The 26,488-nt window shown below is 39.0% G+C and overlaps 1 protein-coding gene across 1 annotated transcript in view; it reads right to left on the bottom strand.

The window, feature by feature from the left end:
• Positions 1-7,069: 7,069 nt before the first annotated feature.
• Positions 7,070-26,488, bottom strand: part of MRPL3 (mitochondrial ribosomal protein L3) — a 28,511-nt gene continuing 9,092 nt past the window's right edge. The window contains exons 7-10 of the mRNA XM_032180698.1: positions 19,984-20,092; positions 17,856-17,933; positions 16,802-16,879; positions 7,070-7,710 (exon numbers count right to left, since the gene is read on the bottom strand). Coding sequence (XP_032036589.1) covers positions 7,561-7,710; positions 16,802-16,879; positions 17,856-17,933; positions 19,984-20,092 — 415 coding nt within the window. The 3' untranslated portion in view covers positions 7,070-7,560. The remainder of the gene's footprint in view (positions 7,711-16,801; positions 16,880-17,855; positions 17,934-19,983; positions 20,093-26,488) is intronic.

Genomic DNA, 26,488 nt, shown 5'->3' on the forward strand with positions numbered 1-26,488 from the left:
TTCCTCCAGCCTTGCCCTTCCTAGGAGTTTTTCCAGGGTTCCTCACTCACCCCACACATCTTTGTCCTCATTCCCTCATTGCTCCTCTCTCTTTTGCCATCAGCATGCAGGTGTGGAGCTCAGCTCTTCTTCTTCAAAGCCTCCTTCTGTGTAGTCCCTGTGTCTCCAGCACCTCACCAAATGCTTGTCCTCTGTGGTGTTTCAATTTAAAACCCACAGGCTGTGGAATGGAGGATAAATCTTGTACTTTATCAGCAGCTGATGAACTTGTGCTCTCTTGAAGGTTCTGCTTACCAGCTTAAACTTGTACGCATGTAACAGCGTAGTTGGTGGTTGTAAAAATACTTCATAAACAAAGAGCTGGGCACTAATAATTCATTAGTTTTCCTAAATATGTTTGAATAGATGGGACACTTACATATTTACAAAACAGCAATTATTTTAACGTCGATGTTTACTAACTATGAAATTGTTTTGTTGCTATCTCCCTGTGCTTGCAAATAAGCAATTACTTTTAATAATCCACAATGAAGCTCATTAAGTGGTTTAGACAAGGTGACCAGTTAAAACGCTGGCTTCAACAAGAGCGGATGACAGCGTATGATTGTATTTCTGATACAGGCTGCATTTCAGACAAGAGCAAGTCCTGTGTTCGCATCAAAGCTCACGTTTTGGACACCAGTAAACACAACGGGTCTGCTGGTGGGAGACGCGCAGTGGGGGAGCAGGCCAGTGCTTTCCCTGCCTCATCGCCAGTGAAGTTTCAGGACTCCATTTGATTTTCCCCTTCAAAGAGTGAAGGGAACAGACTGCTTTGCCAACTGGAGCAGTTTCACTGAACTGTAAACAGACAGTGCTTGAAAGCCTGTCACTGGGCCTCCCATCAGAAACAAGCAAACAGCAGTGGAGCAGTAAAATGAGCCTTCACCGGGCACACTCTTAGCACACACATAACTGCAGACGTTCACAGATATAAGAGCTGCTGGGCCAGGTATTTTTCAACAACATGAAAAGAAAAAGCCTCCCTGAGACAACTTCCAGGCCGTGAGTGCAGCAGGGGTGGGTGGCGGGTGCAGGCCGAGCAGCAACGCCACAGCCTCATCAGATTCACGGAGCAGAGCTGGAGAAATCCTGCCCCAGGCTGATAGCCTTTGGGCTCAGAGCCATGCCCTCATGTCTCCAAAGCTGGGTGAGAGAGAGCTGAAGGACTTTCCGTGGCACCTTTTCTGCAGGGTTGAAATTGCAGTTTAGAAATCAACTGGCAATTTCACAGAAAATGATTGATTTTTCTCTTTAAGTGGCATACAGGGAAAGAAGTTTTCTGTTGACCTGTTATCAAGGGAAATGGAAGACGGGGGAAGAGAAATCAAATCTGTTCCTTGTCTATCAGGCTCCTTCTCCATATGTAGTGCTAAACTTTTAGGCCAAATAAAGAAAATTTTGAGGCTAGACTAAGGAAGGCTATGGAAGCTCCTGAGGAAAGATCTCCCTTTGGAAACAGATCTTGCAGTTAACAAACCTCTTGCAGAGAACAAACCAGCAGACAAAAATGCATTTCTTGGTAACTGCAGAGAAAGGTAGAGGGATTTTGAACCATGTGCACCATGAGGTAACTCTCCTATCACCCTCTGCCAAATTCTCTCATGCATGTTTTGTGTGACACTGGGCACATGCATTCAAACTCTTTACACGACTAAGGCACCAAATCTGAACGTGCCGCTGTGAGTTCATTCCTGCATGTAGCAACAACACATTGTTGCAGACAGGATTTCAGGATTTGGTGAGAATCTGTGTAACTCTGCTTTCACAGAGGCCACATGCAGAAAAGCCTCTGCTCCAGCAATGTTGGTCTTCCATTTCAATCTTCTAGAAATAAAATAATAATAATAAAAAAAAAAAAAGAGAGAAATATTTATAAAATTACTGTGCCTTGCTTATGAAAGATGAATCATAGCGCTTTTCAGTAGAGAAGCAGGTTGCCAAGGGACCCTCTTCAAGGTTATTGTTTTGAACACCTGCAAAAACTACATTAAAAAAAAAAAAAAAAGTTTTTCTACTATTTAGAAAGGAAATGAGAAAGGAAATGAAAACAGACAGATGAAAACTCGACTTAGCTGGCTGCAATCCTGTGTCACCCAGAAAAATGTGAAGCAAATTACAGAGCACAAACTGAACAATAGGAAATTGGTTCAAACAGATTTTTTGCTAACAACCTCCCTTTCCAAGCCCATTCCTCTCAAATCCCCAAAAGCTGGCTTCATTCATGGTGTGAGTCCAGTATGTACAGGTTCTTTGGCAGAAGAATTTACACACCAGACTCTGAGATGCAGCAGTGAGCACTGGAGCACAGAAGGCTCAATCTCCAGCGGACGCTCATTAGATCACAGCAAATAATTTAAGCCATTTTCTGCATTCACCCTGGAAACTGCATTTGCTTTCTTAGCTGATTGCCTCTTTTGAGTTCTGTTTTAGTATTCAAATTTATTGCCATGAAAATGCATATTAATTTAGTCCAAAAATCAAATTATTCACAATCAGTGATTTTCAATGCATCATGGGCAGTGGCTACATGGGGTGTCTAATTCCAAATCACTGGTTGCCCACTTAGATCAGAAAGCAAGAAAATACCATGGGGGCTCAGTATTCAAACTCAGAAATGAGTCTGCTGTGGCATGTCAACCATCCATGTAGGTGGGAGTCCACCTATGGCATCCTACAGGAATGAGGAAAGCAGGGCAAATAGAGAACTATGGCATTATTAGTCTTAATATCATAATGGACAATGGTGCTGCTGGAAATCCTTCTTGTGATGCCTACATGCGCGCACACACACCCCTCTAAAATGAGGGGAGAGATGCAAGGAGAAGCTTATTGACAGAGGGGTAGGGGGCTGAACCAGTGCTATTTACACAGCAGTTCTCCCCAGTTTGTATCACATCTTCCTATCTTCACTGATGCTTCCCGAGGTAGGTCAGCAGGCTGCATTAATTTAGAGACCATCAGCCTTAACATATGCCTTTACTACCTGACAGCACACCTTGCTGCCATACCTGCACAGTCCCCAGAGAAAACTGCCAGCTTTATATGGGTTCATTTTGCTGCCTTGCTTCAAGCACAGCAGAGAATTAATTGAAATTAATTCTCTTTGCTGGTGTGATTTATTTATAATGAGAACGCTACATGTAATTGACTTAAATTCCTCCACCAGAAGCTGAACACTTTCTCCAAAACCAATAAAACCCCAAGATCAAGGTCAGCATTTTTGCATGCATTTACAGCTGTTAAGAGCCATCAAGTGTGCTATACAAACACAATAAACTGTACTATGCTGTGTTGCACACTGTGGTGTGCAACAGTGCAGAGCAACTTGCTGCAGGTGAGAGATGCTCATTAGAGTGCAATTAATAAGCAATGTCTGTGCACTGAAGGGCATAAGAGCTAATTATTAGAAGACACTGGGTACAGAGGCATTCCCACATGAAATTTCAAGGAGATATGGGAATGAAATAAATCAGGAGAGTGAGCCAAGCTGAGCAGCACTACGAATACTGCACTCATGAAATGAATGAACCCACCACTGTTCTCCGCTGAGGTTATCAGGGCAGGAAGCACCTCTCTGCTCACCAGCACAGGGCAGCATAAATCCCATTGCACTGGCAGGAGTGTCAGGCTCACCGCTGCTGCGTGTTATGGAAGCAGCTGGAGGGCACCAGTCAGCCTCCCTCGTGGTTTGTATTGCTATCAGTGTAGTGATATAAAGATGTAATTCAGCAGTTCGCAGTTTTGGGAAGATCTGCCCAGCAACTGTCTTTCTGTGCTGGAAGGTTTTCTATGGCCAAAAGTCCTCCTGGAGCTTTGTCACTTCCCATTCCATCATCATGATTTCATGGACATCTATCTGATTGTGCTATACCTCACCTTTCGGAGGTGTAGCTGGTTACGAAATGCTACATTAGCAAACACAACTCATGAGTTAGATTGTTAAAATCAATAAAGAAAAAAATAATTTTATTATTTTAAGAAAAGCTCAGACCATACCAGACTCTGAAATCCACAGGGAAGGTGGAGGAAGGTGAAACTCTACACACAAACTTCTGTCATCCCTTCAGCTTACTAGCACAATATTTCTTAAATGCTAACATAACACAACAATTTTTTTCCACATCAAGTGAAAATAGCAAAGGAAAATGTTTATCAGTCTCACATAATGACAGAGCAATGGTATTTAGAAGTATGGATTTGCGGGAAATAAACTCTCCTTGTTTATCATCAATGGCTGCAATTATGTTGTCAAGTGAAAGATGAGTGTTTTGATTTCCACTTCCTGCTGTCTTTTTACCTTCAACTTATATTGTATGCTTGCCACTGTTTATTCATGTACCGTTACAGAACCACTGAGAGGGGTTATTAATCAAGAGTATTTATTTTTCAGAGCAGTCACGCCATGCAGTCATGGATACAGCTGACGCTTAACCCTACATCCTCCTCCAAAGCAGAGTGTCGATGTTAAAAACATCCCCTCCCCAAACAGCCTAAGGATGGGGTAACGTGCTCCTGGACACGGAGCACCCACAGCCCTTATGTTCACAAATGCCTACCAAAAACAGGCTCAGTACGATAGAAGTGCTTGGAGTCAGGCTTTTGCCCCGTGTCACAGGCAGCTCCAGGCACAGCTGAATGTGCAGGGGATGGATGCACTGGTGAATGTCAGTGTTTTGCTGGAAATCATAAGAAGAGCTGCATGTTTTCTGATGAGATGGTAATAAAGTAGAGGAGTCAATAAACCTACTTGTGCTCCTGGTTTTAAAAGCACTCCTGCTTTCTGCTGCACCCCCACGTGATTTCTGAGCATCGCAAAGCAACATGGTATGTGCTAGGGACAGCACAGGCCATTTCCCAACCCAAGGACATGGAAGAGCCTGAGGAGAGCACACATGACTTTCAAGCATTATATTCTAAGTGGAGATCAATAATTTGCTCTCTCTGTGCTGAAACAGGGACACAATTCACAGACAATTGAATTCTCAACTGCTTCACCACTAATACCAGTGGCAGCAGAGCTTGCCAACAATTAATTCCCTATACAGCAAAACAGACTACAATGTAGAGTAGGACCCTCCTTTATGGGATTCAAGTCTCCTTGTAACATGTTCAGTTCTTCCTTTGATAACCTACAGGTAACATGGACTAAAAGCTTTTTTATTTTACGGTAGTGATGTTGCCTGTGTACATGTTCCTTACATGTACATATCCCTTAGCACAAGGCACTGCTGGTTCATCTGGGACAGGGGGACTCTGTATTTGCCTAATTTTGCCTGTTTCTAATCCTTAGATTGGACAAAAGACTACCTTCAGGATAGTACCTTCAGGATGTCACTTTCTACTCAGGCAACGGAAGCTAGATATTGAAGCTAAAAAGTAAAGTGAGCAGGAGTAACTGGAGGGGATCACTGAGTTCTGGAGCTTCAGGCTGAGAAACCAAGTAGGAGAAAGCACATCTGTCTGTGACAACCTCCCCAGTGATAGTCCAGGGCCATTAGAAATTAAAGTAATAATACATTTAGTAACAAAGTAATTGAAACAGAAGATGTTTAACTCCGAATTAATAAACAGCTCACAGGAGTAGCTCCTGCCCCAGGCAAGCAGCTCCCCACCATTTCCATCCTCCCCCAGTGGCAGCAGCACAAGTCCAGCCCCACAGCCTCCTTGGTGTGGCACCACAATCACGACTCACTCTCCTCTACTTGTGATGCCGTTTCAATATAGGCAAGAAACCTTCTCCTTATGTGAAGTACACGTGTGCTAGCGTTATCCCATAAACCAGAGCAGGACAGCAAGCTATGCAGTTGAAAACACCCCGATTTACACGTGTTCAGCAGCAAGTACACTTGAAATGCTGCAACTTCTAAAACCTGTTGCATTATCAGGAGGTGGAACAACAAACACCCCTTCAGGAAATGGCAGCTACCCCGTACAGGTGACAAGTTGCACTCCTTGGTAGTCTCACAACCAAAACACGACACCCCACTGGGTGTTTGCTACAGGATATGGGCTTTTTGCACCACACCTGCTGCGTGATACCTGCACTTGCAGAGCCAGTGTTACTGAAGAGAAGGGGAAGCAGGAAGGGAGTGCTGTTATTCAGCATTCTGATTAACTCATTTGAATCACATATTTAATTTTTAAATTTGACTGAATCCAGCTAAGAGGATATTTGCAGAAATTTTCATACCAGTGCCTCTCTAATGATCTCTCCCAGTGTACTTCTATGTGCTAGCTCTATGCAGCTTCTTTAGTATGTGGTTTCTTCAAGCTATTAAAAAAATTCAAAACATCCTCAGTGGCTGAGAGATATCATAAAGACAAGAACATCACTTTTAAATTGGTATTAGTAAGGTCTTCAGAATTTTTTTCAAGATATTTGACGCCTTGTGATGAAGCTGCAAAGATGAATAGACAGCTCTACTACAGTATTAATAACAGCTTAAGATATGTAAATTCTTCAACTACTGCAGGGCTTGTAAATAAGTGTTCAGATGGCACTGAAAGTTATGCAGATACTTGCGCTTCTGGTATGTGAGAGGATTTACAGTGTTCAAAGACCAGACTTATAAATAGTAAATCACATGAAGAATGAAAGAAGTGTACAGATACCAACTATTAAAAGGTGGCGTAGAAGGAAAACAAGCATTAGTATAAAGACAAATCCTTCACATTTGGCCTGGTTTCTTTGTAAGAGCTCTCCTGTAACAGCATGAGAATCCGATACAGAGACAACTGTAGAGGGAGTGGTATTTCTCCAGAGAGCATGCAAGGGATCCTCTGTGAAGTTCAGAAAAAACTGTCAGCAAAGGCAACAAATAGTCTTAGTGCTTCTCTGCTACTGAACATTTCTCATCCAAATACCCCTTCACTGTTCACACTGCCAGCACGCTCTGAAGAGATAGCCAGTGGTCAACAGGATCTTTACTCTAGGAAATTTGATGGGTATCTGCTATATTAAACTCAACACAACATTAAAGCAAAAGAAAAGAGCTCTAGTGAAAAGAAGGAAATAAAAATCAATCCATGCAAATCAATGTATTTTTTATTTCAGGTTATTACGCTTTGTGAATCTGGATTTGCATCTGATTTATTCCTCTCTCAGATGTCCATGCAGATTTGAAAGGTTGTTTTTTTTTTTTTTGATTGATCAGTTGGCCAGAATACCTTCCACAGAAGAGAAATGCAGAATATGGTAGTATTAAAAAAAAAAAAAAAAATCAAATAGACCCATTTTCAAAACAGTTTTTCAGAAATGTCTAAGCTTTCACAGCCCGTGACAGAGTACAGAAGATCACCGAAGACAAACTGATGTGCTTTGAAACCTGTCCCTCTGACTCACCTGCTGATTTATGCAGATTTGCAATTGAGTCTTAGGTCTTATTACCCAACCGAAACAGTGATATCTGAAGTGTTCACGTCAGTTGGCCAGATTGCAAGTCATAGGTTTATTCTTACATAGCATTGCAAAATTCATGAAAATAACAAAACTGTACATTTTCAAAGATGTCAAGAACATTATGCATATGTGACAGATGGATCTGTGAACTGGAAAACTTCCTCATCGTACAAGTCTTCGGGTAGTTTTTCATCTCCATCAGCAAAGAATGTGGGGAATGGAGGGTTTTTATTGCAGTCTTTGTAATTAGGCAATTTTGTATCTTTGACCTAAAAAGCAAGGGAAGAAAAGGATGATTAATAAATCTTACAGAGAACTTTCAGACAGCAATGCACTAAAAATCAAAGAAATTACCTTGAATGTATTTGCATCATACTTGTGTATCCAGTATAATCACCAGTTACTTTAGTATCAACCCCACTACTGAATTTAATATTTTTTGTACCAAAGTCATTGAGGAGTTAAAAACAAAATAACAACAACAAAAATAAACACTGCAAACAAAAAAGCTCAAGGAGAATTTATCACTTGTACCATGCTGACAGAATGGAAATCTACTCTTAGGAATTCATTGCTCAATATTGTAAGATGTTATTAACATAAATGTATGCGAGCAGGGCTTGTTTTAACTGTGTTTATATCCCACATTACTTTCCTACGTGACATATCAAGTTATATTATGAAGTGTAATCACCTCTTCAACAACCAAGACATGTATTTACAATACAAACTAATTCTGGCAACCAATCCTATGAAGGTACACATATGAGCTGTATGGGGTCCCTCTGGCTACTGCAGGGCTAATCAGGGACTACAGAGTTAAGTATGTAGACTTCTTCACCTAGGAATCAGTACACAGGTTTGTGGAATATGAGCCTTTAAGAAAAGTTAATTTCCAATAACTGTAGTGCCATACAGAAATAACTTTCCTTTACTGACCTCTCTACGTGGTGAAAAGATTTAAAATCTAGCCCTTGAAACTCCAATCTTTGAAGAAAATTAGTAGCTAGAGTTATCAGCAAAAAGCAGTTTGTCTGCGGTGGGAGATAGAGAGGTGGTATCTCTGAAGAAGAAAAAAAGAGCTACAAATTTTCAAATAATGAAATTTCATTTAAAATAAGGTTCTTCATTTTTATATTGTTACATACGATCTTCCTCCTGGAGCTGTAATAATCCCTTCCAGCCACCATACCCAATTGGATTAAAAAAAGTACAACTAGATTAGGGAAAATTTTCGTGTAGTGAAGATAACTTGTGTTTCCCCTTACCTCTCCCCCCCCCTTTTTTTTGTTGTCTTCTTAAGAGCTTCTTAAGAGCTGGAAGCTTGTTTCTACTTGGTTGGAAAAAGCCTCACATAAGACAACTGTGATTTACAGCAGAAATTAAATAAAACAATCTTATGCCTGCTGACAGTTCTCTTCTGACAGCCCTGATTTTACCAGATTCATATCTGTTATTACTTGAGCCTTTGCAGAAGTCCATGAGGATTCCTGTGGATGAAATGCACAATAAAAGACAAACTGGAGCTTTTAAAAACTGCTATTTATTTTATCCAAAGAAGTTCCAACAGCTTTCTAAATGAAGGTTTATTAAACAAAAGAAAGCCTTCTGCTAAGAATGAGAGAGAGAAAAGCTCAACACATCGTACTGGTTAGGATGGCTACTTGGCTTTTTGAGTAGATCATTCCTCTTCCACCAGACACCTGCTCACTTGTCAATTGCCATGCTTAACTATTGAAGCACCCGTGCCCAGGGCAGACAGCACTTCATGCTACGTATCTACGTGGAATAAACTAGGCTGAGGCATGGCTCCAAAGACCTTTGCTGCAACAGCTCCAGCAATAGCGAGCTCACGGGAAACAAAATCAAACAGCTCCAACCATGCCATCTGAACTGCTGAGGCTGAGAAGTCACATTTCCTTTTCAATAGACTGCTGTTATTTCTTTTACTAGATAAACATGTTTTAGTAACCTCACCAGTTACCCGTTATTTCCCTTCTTCCTTTTTCTCTTAATCCCTCATCCCGCGACACAGCATAAGCCTTCTTTGCTACCTCTCTTCTGAAGTACAGTGAAAGTATACATGGTCTCTTCACTAGCCACAATATATTAGGAAGATGAAAATAAATTGCTTTATTTCTGATATCTTATTTATTTCATATGCATCTTACTAGAGTGTTTTTCTTATTTATTTTTTGTTACTTTGGTTTATTCTCATTTTGAAATAAATATGTAGTAATACATATTTGGGGAGGGCCTCTTTTTAAAGGGCCTCTCCTTTAAATTAAAGGAGGGTGGATTTAGATTAGATATTTGGAAGAAATGCTTTACTGTGAGGGTGGTGAGGCCCTGGCACTGGCTGCCCAGAGAAGCTGTGGATGCCCCATCCCTGGAGGTGTTCAAGGCCAGGCTGGATGGGGCTTTGGACAACCTGGTCTGGTGGGAGGTGTCCCTGCCCATGGCAGGGGGTTGGAATGAGGTGATCTTTAAGGTCCCTTCCAATGCAAACCATTCTGTGGTTCTACAATACAGGTTGTTTTGGACACCTGGAAAGTGAAAGGAACTTAAATGTTTGTTTCCTTCTCCCCTCCCCCCTTTTTTTTCTTCCTTTTATTTTCTTAAAGCAGATATTTAATATCCTAGGACATATGAGTGAGACATCTGTTCTTAACTGAAGGCAAACACAAGACCCTAATCTTTCTCTTGCATTAGTTTATCTAAGTAAACGTAAGATTTCTGTTCAACCTTAACGCTGTTGGGGATAGCGCATTTTGTGCAATAAGAAATGATCTTAAAGAAGCTTCAAGACTCCTAAGGGACCTTTTCAGCAGGCCACTGTACAGTAATATTTCATTTTGCCCCTTTTAAACTCCTCAGAAGCTTGGCAGATCCCAAAAGCATGAGCCCTGGCAGGTGTTAAAGTTATTTTCTTCTGCTATGCTCTTTCTTTTGATCACTATAACTGATACAGTATGTTTTCTGACTAGTGAAAACTCTAGCTCTTTTTCTGTCTTCTTCTACATGCAAAGCTTTCAAGTGCAAGTGAAGTTCTGGTCCTGAAGCATCGATACCAGATAGAAGGCAGAAAGAGGCACGTTCATTCAAAGTTCCCAAAGTTGTTAGACAGGTATAATCATTCCAATCAAAAGAGTAATCCAATTTCATTTTACATCTGCAAACTACAATTAGCAACTTAAAACATGATACAATTTCTCTGCATTTTCAAGAGAATTAATGGATGGCCTACTTTTTATTTAGGAAGGATGCAACACACCAAAAGTTTTCTGTATTTATTATCTCTGCTGCACAACTTTGCAGCATAGTAAGGAGGCTAGACAGTACACAGCCACAGTTACATTTGTTTGCATTAGCATTGTACTGTGCATGACCCAGCACAGCTCTTCCTGTTCTCACAGTGATCTTCTGAGAGCATCCCTAATAAAGGGAAAAATACCACTGAATGTCTTTCACCTTACTCCTCAGAGTCAAAATCCCACAGCTGCAAAACTATGCTTTAGAGCAAAGAATCCAAAGCTGTATCAAGTAACATTTCACTTCCTTCCTTCCCAAAGTTCACAAAATATATTTTACATTCTAAACTGAAACTGTGTAAAAACAAATGCTTTGGTAACCTTTTACAATAAGGCTGTAGTCTCTAACAGTTGTGTAATTATGTAGAAATAATTAATATATAAACTTCTCTCATAACCGTGTTTAGTCCCTAAGAGAAAACAGGCTACAACTCAAAAGTTTAATGATGTCATGTCTAAGATTTTAAGTAGTCTTCTGCAGGTTTTCTGGCAGTATAAATCCAAGATGTTCACAACTGACAGCGCTGATCCCTTTCAACTCTCTTCATGACAATTCTCAAAGGAAAAAGAAACAAAAAAAAAAAACAACCAAAACAAAACAGAAGAACACCATGACATTTGTGTAAGTTTTAATGCTCTGTGTTATTAAAATCCAGTGTACTTAGCTCTCACTCAAAGAAGGAACTGGGCTGAGCAACCAGCTAGCTGTTATGATCCATATAAGCACATTCACTGTATAACTCAATATAACATTGCCACTTGACTTGCTTAACTACTGTTAATATTTCTATATATCACAGTACACAATCCTATGGATAGACATTATACATAGTAGTATAAATACACTATAGTATATTCTCTGTGGAGTTTTGTAAATGAGAAAATCATATGAGAAAGTTGAAATTGGACCTGGTCATGATTTTGTCACTAGATATTTAAAACAGTCAAATAATTTTGCTGATACTTAATAAACTGCACGTATGCGTGTCCTATATATTAACAGCAAAAATAGGTAGTATATACAAATTCAGAAATCTATCAACACAAAATAATATGGTCTTAAACACAAAATAATATGGTCTTAAACAGGCATCAAAACTTAACGCTGAAGTCACAATTCACATTTGCTGTTTAACAGGGCTTCGGGCTGTGTTAGCAACCACAGCCAAGAATGCAAACTGTTTGCTAGACAGAAAAATGTGTTTCAATACTCTCAATTTTAGAAATAATCTCAAGTGTCATGCATTACCCAGCTCAGTTTCTATGCTATTTTTTGAAGTTAGGCAGAAAATTTACTTCAAGAATTATAGCCATTTCTGACCAGTTTTATGTTGTCTTAAAACAAAACGAAACAAAAAAACCCTCACACCTATCTATCAAGGCCCAGGATATGGAACAAAAATAAAGTCAAGGTGTCATACTACTCCTACACATCCTCAGTTTGAGCACAGCACACCTAGCACAGGTGTCAGCAGCTAAAAACACAGACAGCAATATTGGCCAGTGAGATAAGTAGGATGTGAAGTACTACAGACTTCTCTTAAAAAAAAAAAAAAAAAAAAAAAAAAAAAAAAAAAAAAAAAAAGAGGGAGAAAGAAGCAGTAGTGGAAGACTTAGAAGTTAAGTTTCTTAGCTCAAGCACAGTACGACACTATAGCAATAGTTTGCTTCAAGTTTAATTCTAGCTTGCAAAAAGGCAGCTTGGTAATCAAGACTGCATATCAGGTGTCTTAAAAATAGGACATGTATAAAACATTATCAAGTCTGAACGATAGCATCCTGTATTATGCCCTATTACAATATCAACTCCATTATAAAGCATCCCTTTAAAAAAAGGGATTAGTCTTATGCTTGTCCATGGAATGATAACTGAAGGGAGAACTTTTTGATAATCTACTGGGGAGACAAATCAAGCATCATAAGGTTCCAAAGGAAAAAAAAAAACAACAAACAAAAAACTATTAGCTTTATTCTCCTAGACGATGAGCACCACAGTAAGTCTAAAACCTGTAATTTAAGAGGATTCACCAAGAGTAATAGGTATCACAAGAGGTAGGTGATCTCAACAGTGTAACCCAATTGACAAATGTTCACTGTGATGCTACGCTTACAGCAGAGAAGTTCTGTACATTCTAGCATACTCCTAAATTTTCTTAATTTTATTAGACCTTGCCACTGAGGCAGAAATCCATGCTAAAGCAGCCTTTTTGATTAATTTTCCAGTTGGCTAGAAACATTACTTGTGTCAGTTATTTAACTGCGTGGTTCAGCATGCAACATCAAACAGAACCCGATTCCTAATTAAGCCAGGAGTCCATCAATCCCAGTCTTCTGCACCTTCCACGGGGAAGATGAAACTTGAAAAATCTAAGTGCTTCATCTCCGTCTGGATACAGTGCTGATGCACGAAGTTTCCAAAAATACATAACATAAAATAAATACACGCTTTAAGGTGCACTGTGGTTTTAATGGTTACCAGGCAACAAAGAACAGTTACTGAACAAAAAATGCCTTCCTCTTAGAGGCACGCACAGAGAGGAGTATTATGTGGTATTCCACTTCTCGAGCTCAAAGACAGATGGTCCCACAGCCCCTAGACATTACTCCTACCCAGTTTCAGGCAGGTATTTAGTGGAACAAACAGTAATAATGGAAGCTAATATCCCGTAATTTCCCTCCTCGGCTACAGATACAAACAGCCATATATCAATGTATAGAAAGTCAGTCTGCACGTAAACAAGAAAACACCATGGAAGGAAGGCTCAGCTCAAAACAAGCTAAAAATACCACAGATGACTGCAGCAAGATTAAATGAAGATTTTTTTTTTCCTCCAAGAAATTAGAGAACACACATTGTACCGTATTGCGGAATACGCTTTTTTAATTAAATTTTTCTCTTCAGAGATACATTAAAAAATCTTCCCTTATATTTTTTAATGAATATGTGTAATTGTCTTGGGTTTACGTGGCAAGGGCTTGGTAGCAGGGGGGCTGCAGGGTGGCTGCAGGGTGGCCTCTGTGAGCAGAGCCCAGCAGAGCCCAGCAGCTGCCCCATGTCAGATCACAGCAGGCTGTCCCCCTGCAGCCCATGGGTCCCACATGGAGCAGATCTCCACGCTGCAGCCCCCCCATGGGTGGAGGAGCCCCCGGTGGAGCAGGTGGATGTGGCCTGGAGGAGGCTGCGGCCCATGGAGAGCCCCCGCAGGAGCAGGCCCCGGGCCGGAGCTGCAGCCCATGGAGAGGAGCCCACGCAGGAGCAGGGGTCTGGGGGGAGCTGCCCCCACCCGTGGGGGACCCGTGCTGGAGCAGTTTGCTCCTGGGGGATGGATGGACCCCGTGGGACGGAGCTGTGTGGGAGCAGTGCTTGGAGGGCTGCTGCCTGTGGGAGGCCCATGTAGGCTCAGTTGGGGAAGGATGGCATCCCGTGGGACAGACCCCACGGGGAGCAGGGGCAGAGGGACCGTGAGGGAGTGGCAGAGGTGAAGCGACAGGGACCGACTGCAGCCCCCATTCCCCATTCTCCTGTGCTGCTCATGGTGGGGAGGCAGACAAGGGTGGACTGGGGGGAAGGCCTTTTCAGTCTGGTATTAGTTTCTCACTGCTCTAATCTGCTAGTGGTAGGCAATAAATCAAACTTCCTATGTTGAGTCTCCATTTTGTCTGCGATGATAACTGGTGAGTGATCTCCCTGTTCTTGTCTCAGCCCCTGAGCCCTTTTTCGTATTTTCTCCCCTTTGAGGAAAGGGAGTGAAAGAGCGGTTGTGGTGGAGTTCAGCTGCCAGCAGGGTAAAGCCACTCCAGTAATTCATGTGTCTTATGAAGGACAATAAAAAATACAGAATGGATTCACCAGCTCAAGGATTTTGAATATGCTGTTGCAAACTACAGACTCCTTCGTATCACCAAATATGTGAGTGGAGGCAATTTCTAAAAAACTTAAAATTTAACTACAGGGTTATTTAAAACTAAAAACCCATGAAAATTTGAGTTTGTAGCACTTTGGCTAGAAGTTCTTCCAAATATTATGTTATGTTAATCAGGCAGATCTAAGGGATGAAATCCCTGTAACTCTTCCCATGGATCCTCAATCCTCATTTCTAATAATGGAATTAGCTGCAACTCTGAAATGTGTATGCCACAAAGCATACAAAGGTAGTTATCAATTTAAAAATCCAGCTGTGTCTTGAAACGTTTTCAAAAAGGTAACTTGCAAATACGATTAACACAGATTCTACACATCAAACAAAAGACTTAGCAAAGAGGACAGAACAGTGCCTTGTGTCACTTAGTTAATAATGAGCAAAAAAAGAGCATTGACAAAAAGAAGGCAACGAAGGCATTTTTTCTTCTGATATTAGGATAAAGCTCCAATCATCATCTATGGGGAGTGAACTGAACTTGCCACTAGAAATGGCAAGCACTTAAATGGTAATGCAGCAGACCACCATGACAATCAAAGTCTATTATCCTCTTCATATTACTGATGTCAACAGTTGTTTACTGGATATGCTCAGATGGCTCAGCCCAGCAGTCTCCTCTTAACAAGTTTGTTCTTGCTTAAGAGTACCATTAAGATCAAGCAAAAAGGACAGGGCATCAAATGTTATTCATTTTTTCAGCCACATTATATTGCTTGTATACACATGAGTTAAGTATTATCCAACAACAAATTCATAATTAAACCTAGGACTAACATACAGCTACCTACCAGTTTCGTGTCTCAGGGTTAGGCAAGATACTTTGAACACAGTCAAAGAAAAGTTCATTCAGTCTGATATACAGATGAAAAGCCAATCAAACTGGTCTTAATTCTATGTCACTGACGTCATGCCCAGAAATTCTGCAGAAAAATAACCCTGAGAACTTCTTCTCTTGGACATTTAACTCATTTTAACTTTTAAATCTCAGGAAAGAAATGTGTGATGTATTCTCCAGGCTTGGAGTGGACATGACAGTCAGATCAAGTTAGAGACACCTCACTGAGAAAAAAAGGACTTATTTCCAATGAGACAAACATAAAAAGAAGCTTCATTTTTCTGTAAGACATCACCTCTTCTAAAAACAGCTCTGCTTTACTTACTGCCCAGTAACTGTGGACTTGTGCTCCACAGCTAGAAAATACATAGAAACAGACTGCTCATAGCAAAATATGCCAAGAACATAATAAGCTTGTTCAAAACATCAGAACTTTCTGAATTGGACCATTTAAATCCCTACAATATTTCTGAGGATTTTAAACAATATGTTATATGTATATCTATGCATCTGACAATCTTTATAATCAGTGATACTAAAGATGTTTGATGCCCTGTAATCTGTTAAGTCAGAAAGGAAACAAATTCCAAAGAATGTTTGCAGATGTGTAGAATATACTTAATTAGAGGAAAAATCTATTTTGAAAAAAATCCTTAGCGCTATTTTTCGTACTTTGATGGGTATACTACTTCTCACTGTTCCAGCTTTTCATAGACAATCCTGAAACAATCTCCATAAAATTTGCAATTAACAATTAATTTTGTAAAATGTCACAGAAGATGACACTGATACATTTATACTGATTGCAAAGGGAACTCATATCATTATTGTGAACTCCAGCTGTCTTCTCGATTACTTCTTAGAAAGGTAACTGCCACTGTGTATGTGAATGCCTTGAATAATTTTTAAAGCAGTGCTTGCTGTGTATTTCTGTATTCTGTTCATGAATACAGCCCAGATCTCACCAACACACTATGGACTCAGGTTAAAAGGGGATGGACCTAGCCCTGAGGCACTTTCCGTAAGGATCCAGTGACTGCTGGCTTATCATATGCTACATGGATGCACAGCGCCAGAGCAAAGCTATGAACAGATTATTTAGAAAAAGCAGTAAACCACGGCTCCTATTAATCACATGTCTACAGAGTTGATCCTACTTGCTTTAATTCTATAGTACAAGATTGAACCCTAAAGAAATGAAGATTGCATTCCACCACCGTTTTTCCTCTTTTAAGAGAGCTGTAAAAAGCTTAGCAGTCACTAATACTAGGTAAATTGAAACTATCAAACATACCTTCACCAGACAATTCGTGTGACCTGGAACAGAGCCATTTACATAGATAATGTCATGTTTTGTGTTGATCCTCCACACCTAGGAGCCAAAAAAATAATTAATGAACTCATTTTACAGACTATTCCCAGCTTCACAAAGAGTAGCCAAGCAAAGCACGAACTGATTAAATGGAGGAGGCATTCTGAAGAAGAACAATGTTCTGCAGAGACCTAGATGTGCCACAAAATTTGGTTACACGCTATTTTGAGTGCATAGCTTTCTACTGCAGGAGTACATTGAACAGTTTTAAAAGGCTCATGGTCAGCCCTTCGCTCAGCATAACACCAACTGAAATTCCTAACTCTCTTTTCCCCTCTAACAGCAAGAGCTGTTGTAGAATACGTTTGTGACAAATTAAGACAAATATGTTCATGCAAATATTATTGAAACCATTTGTTAATTTCTTAATTCTATGAGGTGCTCAACTGAACACGCACATTTTCTCGTTACGAAACATTAGTTCTGGTTAGAGAGCAGCAGCACACTTTTTCACAACCTAGAGGCTAATATGCTTTTGTGCAAACTAAGGAGGTTGCCTGCAGAGACAGTGGGTGTAATAGCCCAAGAACTCCTGCAGGTATGCACACATCAGAATCTAGACAGAAACTATAGTCCCCTTTTCACACAGGAAAGTGAAAGGACACAATAAAGTAACGATGACTTCAGACAACTTAGACTTAATCTGGGTTTGAACACCTGAACAGACATAAAAATATGCATTATAGGATGCCAGAGGCTTTTCCTACTGCAAAGCAGAAGTCTAGGTAAACAGTGAAAAACACACGAGATGTGCAGTGCCACCTGAAATCCTAATCCCCAGGACTATATATACACAAAGGGAGTTTAGATACCTTCTTTGTAAGCCACAAGACAGGAGCACATATTTGCTACTCGTCTTTCCAACTTGCATACCTCTAACAAATGGCAGACCGTATCCCGCAACAGTGATGTATGGCTTAGTCCATTGCTTGGCAATGCAACCACCTTATACACATTCTAGTATGTTGGTACCTACCTTTAACCCATAAGATGTCCTGTAGACGTTACCCATTTTCCCAGGCATTTTCTTTCCACGGTAAACTTTTGCAGCTTTCTAGATAAAAAACAGGCCCCAAAATTATGTAACTTCAAGCAGTACTTTCAAACTTGAGTGTAGCAGCAAGAAAATATGCTGGTATTTATAATGTTGAAAACATCTAATATTGATTAGCATTTTAAATGTAAATTCTTACCTGATGGATGCTAGGTATTACTCTATTTGTTATCTTAAACTCTTGACCTCAATCATAAAAATCACTATAAGTAACAGTACTGTAACAAAGGGATTATAGCTTTTCTTAATATGTAATGGTTATAGATTCAGATCAAAATCTTCATGTTTTCATTTAGAGAAAAACATGAAAAACAGAAAAAGGTACAGTTCTCTAAAACTACTGTCAAAACACAACTCTCAATTATATCACAGTCAGTAGCAATTGTCAAATTCCCTTGAAATACTTAGGGATGCCTGCACAGAGCTCCAGTGCAACCCTGCCAAAGTTAAGATACACTGTAGTTTCTCCCTTCCCTCCAGTCCACAAGTTTTATAGTGATAACAGATTATTTATTATTTTTTTTTAAAGTGTGTCATTTTAAATTCTGTTCTGAAAAATACATGTCCTGCTATTGTGCGATTTCTGTATCCGATTTTTGTTTGGCTAAGTATAACTTGCAGAACAAGTGTGAAAAAAAAAAAAGGAGGGGGCAGGAATAATCAAAATAATTTTCGGTTCTATAGCATTAGCCAGGATTTGACTCAGTCTCCTGCACCACTCTTAATTATTAATTATGTTTATTTATTTAACTTCTACGCAAGTCTTGATTTCAGGAAATTAACAGCAAGTTCTAGGGGTAAGATTCTGTACTACACAATGCAGGATCACAAAAATACTAAACTGGAAAATATCAGACAAATCAGGTTCAGTACTGTGACTCGGTTTTCATTCTGCACAGTGAAGCTAGTTTAAAAAAAAGTCCTCATTCAGTCTATATGTTATGCAAGCTTTATAGGGACAAAGTTTTGAAGCATGTGTTCCAAAGAACTTCTAAAGCAATATTGTTTATAGTTTGAAACTTTAAAATATTCCATACTCTGCTTAAAAATGCTAAGTATCCAAGAAGCTATTTTGGGGATGAAAGAGTTCATTAACAGAATCACAGAATTTTCTAGGTTGGAAGAGACCTCAAGGTCATCGAGTCCAACCTCCAACCTAACGCTAACAGCCCTCCACTAAACCATATCCCTAAGCTCTACATCTAAACGTCTTTTAAAGACTTCCAGGGATGGTGACTCCACCACTTCCCTGGGCAGCCTGTTCCAGTGCCTCACAACCCTTTCAGTAAAGAAGTTCTTCCTAACATCTAACCTAAAACTCCCCTGGCTCAACTTAAGCCCATTCCCCCTCGTCCTGTCACCAGGCACGTGGGAGAACAGGCCAACCCCCACCTCGCTACAGCCTCCCTTGAGGTACCCATAGAGAGCGATAAGGTCGCCCCTGAGCCTCCTCTTCTCCAGGCTGAACAAGCCCAGCTCCCTCAGCCGCTCCTCGTAGGACTTGTTCTCCAGGCCCCTCACCAGCTTTGTCGCCCTTCTCTGCACCCGCTCAAGCACCTCCATGTCCTTCTTGTAGCGAGGGGCCCAAAACTGAACACAGTAAAGCAGTTACACAAACCAGGAAAGGTGATAAAACAAACTGGGGTTCCACAGTACAACCACCTACTTCTTCAAAGACTAGCACAATATCTGCAGTATAAAGCGTAAATCCTTTCCAATGTATAAATGCTGTGGTAAAAGATTTTTAGAACTCTCTTTGAAGCTTTAAGACTATTTCTCTCCGCTATAGTACGATACTGCAATTTGCTCAGTTAAAACATCTGATTACTTACCAACAATAAATATTCATAACTTAAGACATACAAGAACAGCTATCTGGATCGTTTACTATACAGGTTTCTGAACCTCCTTTAAAACATTTGGGATTCTCTCCTACCACAGAGTAGATGGTAACAGCTTGCTGTTGTGAAGTAATTCATTTTTAGTAATTAGTTCTAAAGACACAGACAAATATTTACATCAGAAAGTGAGAAGAAATAAGAATCCTCACATTGGTAGATATTGCTCCAGGACGTCTGTGAGTTTTAGTTTGGCCGTGGCTTGCAGGCTGGCCTTTAAACCCCCACCTTTTCATAACACCTTGAAATCCTTTACCAATTCTAAAAGGAAGACAGAAACAAACCTAGGTTAGTCTGCCTTAAAATAAAGGTTTTAGCAATAAACAACTTCAGTCAGGCTCATCAACTTTTTACTTTTAGCAAAGTTCCTGAAAATATTTTTTAAATATCTGCATTTTATACCACAAACGTATTTTAGAACAATATTTTAATGTTGCTTTAGAGAATAAGAAGCACTAGAAGGGAGTCAAATATACAAAAAGCCTGATATCAAATGTTCCTTGCTGTGATGGTCCTCAGTACATAGTACTATGATAAAACTTCAACTAGTATCAAACAAAAAAAAGAAAAGTAACTGTATAACAACACATACCAAAACTTAATGAAAGGCAGTAAGCATCGAGAGAGGGAAGGGATGGCTGCTTAGACTATCATTAAAATAAGCCACGGAACATTTATTTTCCAAACTACAGTAGGTTTGTCTCTTGAACACAATTGTGTGTGTGTAATAAAAGCAGTTAACATATTTGATCTGGATCCATCTGACAAATAAGCTCTAAGACAAAATAAATGCATCTTCACTGCCTTAATATTTCAAGCAAATATCATTACTGGCTCTGGAGTTCAATTTATTGCAAGGAAAGGCTCAATAGGAAAAACTGGCTCATCATTGCATGAGAAAAGTAGATTCAGTGCGTGTTTAAACCCGCATTGTCATTTTCCAAAAGGAGAAGTCTGTCCACAGGGTTTGTGACCGCACTGATTAATTAATGTAACGAGATGATCCAATTTACAGAAACCCTTTCTCTGCTAACGCACTTTGCAATGCCACAGTCCTATTAGTTCCAGCATTAGACATAGGAAAATAAAACTGGGAACGAGCATGCACACTGTGTGCTGGACATATGGACAACATCTTACCTACTCCCTGATCACAAAAGTAATGCCACTAAAAACTAGAGAGGTGTAACAGGGACCTGAGGGTATCTATGGGAGGGAGGAGCAGGGCTCCCCAAATCAGGGACACACGTATCAGCTTATTTTAAAAGCCTGTACACAGGGCAAGCAGCAACAGTTGGAGAGAAAAAAAAAAAAAAAGGCAAGCCAGCAAGCAATAGCTTGAGCATTGAAGGTTGGAAAAGTTTGCTTCCGTTTATGCTTTGAGTGGCTCGTTTTTACTTCTTTTTTGAATCCTTCAGCCATCTGTAGATGTTAATAACTTTGGAAATACAGAACAGAAACTAGAGCCATAGGAAAACTCGTACCTGCTCTGCAAAACCACTGCTACTTGTTTAAAGCTATCTATGTTGGCCATGTTTTCCAAGTGGACTACTCCTGGCATCTCTAGCTGGAAGATAGAATCAGCAAACTCTCCAAAACCAAACCACGAGCGGGTCACGTAACAGCAGCTGTGCAGTTACCAGAGAGCAGACTGGGGGCATGATTAATTCTTCAGCTGCAGAAATGTACTTGCAATTCACAGAAAACCAGACAACCAACTAAAGCTACCGTTTCAAGAGAAAACACTACCGTCAACTTTAATCAAGAAGCAAAATCCCTGACATCATGAATCACCTCAATACTTCATTCAGGTGGTTCATTCTTAAACATCAACAACTTTTAGTCCCATAAATTGTACTTTTCAATAAAATATAAATAAACAATGTTGCTAGAAACGGTTAATATTTGTAAGAGATGCATTTTGAGAAAATATTTACCTCATCAAATGCTCTACCTTCAAAAAGGAGTGATTATATCGAATGATAAGAGTTGCTAGTGTTTAATGATTTATGCAATAGAAAATGCTCAACTACTTTTTGGTCTTTTCCAGTTACACACACATTTTAATGTGAACAAAGATTCAGAGTTTATAATACTGAAGGCTTAGGAAATATATAGTAAGTCTGGACTGACTGAAAAAAGAGCATGCTGAAGAACAGATTTCTTTAGACATTTCTGGTTAATCTGGAATACAAAAACTGTCTCCAATATCTGAAATATTATGGCAAAGGTCAAGAAAGATCTCAACTGTGAAACTAGAATATAACATACAGTTTAAAGCTTTACTAACACCCTTTCATCATATTTATTCAATGCTTTTTTAGAATAGTTTCATTTTTCCTGGGTGAAGAACTGAACGAAGGTCTCTGAATTACAAATACACTTTATCTTATGATTCTTTATTAGTTTTCCATCCAACATTAGTTTCCCATCCAACACGATTCTCAATCAATACCATGATTTAAAAGATTTATAAATCATATAAATTCAGTTAAATAATTTATAATAAGAAGAAACTACAGCCTTGTTTCATTCATTTAATTTTTTTTTTTAAGAAAGAATAAACCACGTATGGTGTTCTTTAGGCACACATCAAGATGAAGAACAATTACACAGATAGTATATGTTTCCTCCTAGTCTCATCCTTTATCTGAAAGGAAGCCAGAGCCAGAGTAAAAAACACATGCAAATCAAATATAAAAAATTAAAATAAAGGAACTACTGGCATCTCTTTAGATCAAACTTAAAAGAAGGACTGTTCATGTAGGCATTTGCTAGCTCAGCCAATAGACCTCTAACCCTCTAGAAGAAGAAACTTCCAACCTAGGTCCTTCTTGACGTGACTGATCTGTTCTCATATAGGTAATGGATTTCTCTATTTTTCCAACTGTATGAAATTTATTTTGCATTTGGAAGCAAACTTGAGATGCATGCTGTTCAACAAATAGTATGGAAAAAAAAATCAGAGATTTATAACGAGTTTACATTTATATTAAACTTTCATAACTCTGCCAACAACGAATGCTTGTAAGAACATATTCCACATAAGAATACTGCATCTTCAATTACTTAAAAAGTCTTGTGACTTTTCTTAACATTAATCTAGCCAAAAATCAAAAGATTAGAACACATAGTTACTACATATTTATGCACAATTTTTACCATACTATATATGTACTATTTCATGTAATTTCACATTAGCCAAATTATGCATAAAAGATACCAACAACACATGCATCTCTCCTGGAGTTACTTTTCTTTTGATCTACATCACCACGTTATTTAAGAATACATCAAAAGTGATTTCTCCCATTAAGGTCAGAAATGCTGACATCCCCCTATATTAAATTTTATGGAATCTTTAAAAATAAACATGATACAATTCTAATTTAGAACAAACTCAAACATACATAAGAAAAGGTACAACTCTAAAACCTTTTAATAGGCATAGCTCTGATGAATTCAGATATTTTCAAAACATTATGGTTTGTCACAGTAGGACCTCAATCCAGAACCATTAAACAGAATTAATGTCTAGACTCTAGTCTGAAAGAATCAAGTCACATGTGCAGTATCTGAGAGATGGCTACCAAAAGCCTACATTAAAGTATAACATTTGTCATCCTACTTATACTGTTGAGATTTCTTGATAAGACATCTACTACCTGTTGTCTTGGCTTGAATCAAGGACTCCAATTTTGTTCTGACCATGGCAACATTAAACACAATATCTGAACAAGCACGCATCAGGTTTATCTTTAGCAGACTAGATATGTATAGACATAACACCACTTTTCTGTAATACATGGAATTTAGTCACTTACTTTACTTAGCTCCATCGAAGCATGATTACCTGGGTCCCATAAAGGAACCACAGGCAACAATCAAGCATATGCAAAACTAACATAAGCATTAAATGAAATGAAAATAATCATTCTGAGGAATTAAGAGTTTAATTAGACACAGTAGTTCTGGTCTCACCTGCTGGAAAGCAGCTGTTCAAGTCAACCACACAATTTTGTACAGAACCTCAATTTCCAGGTTTGACAGAAGCAAAATGCCAGTAGCTAATGAGCCAACCATCATTTAGAGAACTACTGAAATAAAGCACTGTAATTAAACCACACTTCAGTTTGCTATTAGCTTTTCAAATTTAGCTCGTTTAAAGGACGATCACTTAGATACTGTAGAGGAAAAATATCCCAACTACTTAGCCAAATAATTTCAGACAACTGTAAAGTGTACTTTCAGGCTCAGATTAGTCTCTAAACCTAGCAAAACTCAAAGAAGCCACTAAGCACAACAGAATTACCACTTGCACATTTCAAAGACAACTACCATTGGCTTTTTCTTTGGAGAGGCAACATTTCTGACACATCACTGGTTTCCTGAAATGTTCATGAAAAAGGCCACGAAGTGGCAGGAAGTCTACTTTCTTTTGAGATGTAGTCAACTACAACTCAAGCTCCATCCAGCATTCAGGCTGCCATGCAAAGCACAGTCCCACCTCCTCCCATCCTCACATTTTGGCTGCCTAAACTTTCAGACATATTTGAAACATACCTCTGAAAACAAAGGGCAAGTCTTATAATTAAAAATAGCTATGAAATTTAAGGACTGGACTTTTAAATTGCTGAAAATGAGTATTAAGGAAAAAATCAGCACTAAACAAAACCGGCAGCTTGCAGACACACTGTCTACTGTCAGTGTTGTAAAAGCCATGCATATTGTGTTGAACAAAATAAGCAACTTCAAATAAAAGCAAACTGTACACATCTCTAACTGACCCTTCTTCTTTCTGTGTGTTTTTCTTCACAGGAATAAATGAATCAAAATATTTCAAAAGACAGGCAAATGCATTTCCAATGAAAGTTTAAAAGCAGATAGTCCTAAGAAAAACAAACAAAAAAACACCCGACATTTTATTATCCAAGTCTAATCAAGATACTAACCAAGTCTTTATTATTTATGTGATTTCCAGCATTGCACACTTTGTTGTTTTCTCTGATAAAACAAGTTTCCTGATAATCTTAAAAATGTGAAGAACACATTCACGTAAAAATATTTCTAAAAACTTTACTAGCAGCGATAGAACATTTTAGGAATTATTGGCTTTTAAGTCCATAACAGTTTAAATCAGGAAAATGGAAGTTGCTCCCTGCTATGACTCAGCGTAATACTCTTATGTTGCTTTTCAAGATGTCCCCATGGCTTCAATACAACTCTTAAAAGTAATACACAAAGGCTAATATCAGCCAGCAGACCAAACCTCCACAGGTTCCCTCTTTCTTCAGCAGGTGGAAGCTGGCTCCTTTTCAGTGTGGTTCAGAACATAAGTTTAACATGAAGTATGTTCTCATCTCTTTCCCAAAGTGCAACCCAAATGCTATGCCCCAATGCTGTAAATCACTCCTAGGTAACTTGTTTACCCTTCACCAAAGCATTTCTTGGATGTTTTTGTGACATCGTGAAAGCTGTATTTTTTTTACATGTACAGTAACAAAGAATGATGTATATGGTACTTTGAAAAATAAGTAGAAACAAAACTCCACCAAGTATGGGACTAAGCAACACTGCACAAAATTGCATGGAATAAATTAAAAGATCCACAGAAAAACTGGAGTACACGCAAATAATTTAATTATTGCCCAAGAATTAAGGTAATGTAATGATAAATGCAGTGTTCCAAAAAATTGGTAGTTAAGGAAAAAAAAAAAAAAGCAGTAACCAGAATAAGAATAAAGCACAGAAAAAGGTTTAAAAATAAAATCAGATCTAGAAAGACTGGGATGATTAGGGGATCATATTAACAGGAAAAAAATATGATGAAGAAAATCCCGACGTCCCTTTTGTTTAAGAATTTTTTCTTCTCCATTTATACTAGGCACATATGCATCATACTACTAAAATCGGTGGTACAAATAGGTAATTTCCAAACTGGGATTGTCCACACAGATTAAAAATACTGACTTAGAAGATGGGATGGATTCACCAAATACAGCCAGGAACCCAGACTGTTCTCAGCTTGCTACTACTTCAAATACACATTGCAAGATACAAATTGATACCCTATGGCTGCTTACCAGTATCTATTCAACTGCCAACAAACTTTCCTGGTACTTGGAAGTACTTCTACAAGAACAGGGATCTTCTGCATTAACAAAGTGTGACACTCTCTCTGCATGGTATGCCTGTACTCCTGATTATGCGGTACTTAGCTTTACAGACAAGCTGCTGTCTCTCATAGGCTGTTCATTAAACACAATTTAGAAGTTGAATGAATAATACACCAGGTTGAAGTCTTACATAAGCACATTCAACATAGAAAAACACTAATTCCAGTCCTTGACCTCCTGTTCCAAATAAGATGCATTTATAAGTGTTTTCAGGTGGAGCTATGTTGGAGCTGACTATTCTGCTGTACTGCTGTGGTACATTTCCCCCTACATGCAGAGCCCTGTGAAAAATATCAGACATTTGTAACTATGACACATGAGGCAATTAGAATGGATGGTATTTCAACAAAGCCATTTTGGTATTATCTCCATTACACAAAAAATTAAACATCAAATGGAGAACATTATCTTGGTAGCACAAGGCAACCAAAATATACTTCACTAAAAGACGGCGATAGGAGTTCTCAACTCTCTTGGGCAG

This window comes from Aythya fuligula, chromosome 2, assembly GCF_009819795.1.
Source record: "Aythya fuligula isolate bAytFul2 chromosome 2, bAytFul2.pri, whole genome shotgun sequence".
NCBI classification, from domain to species: Eukaryota; Metazoa; Chordata; class Aves; order Anseriformes; family Anatidae; genus Aythya; species Aythya fuligula.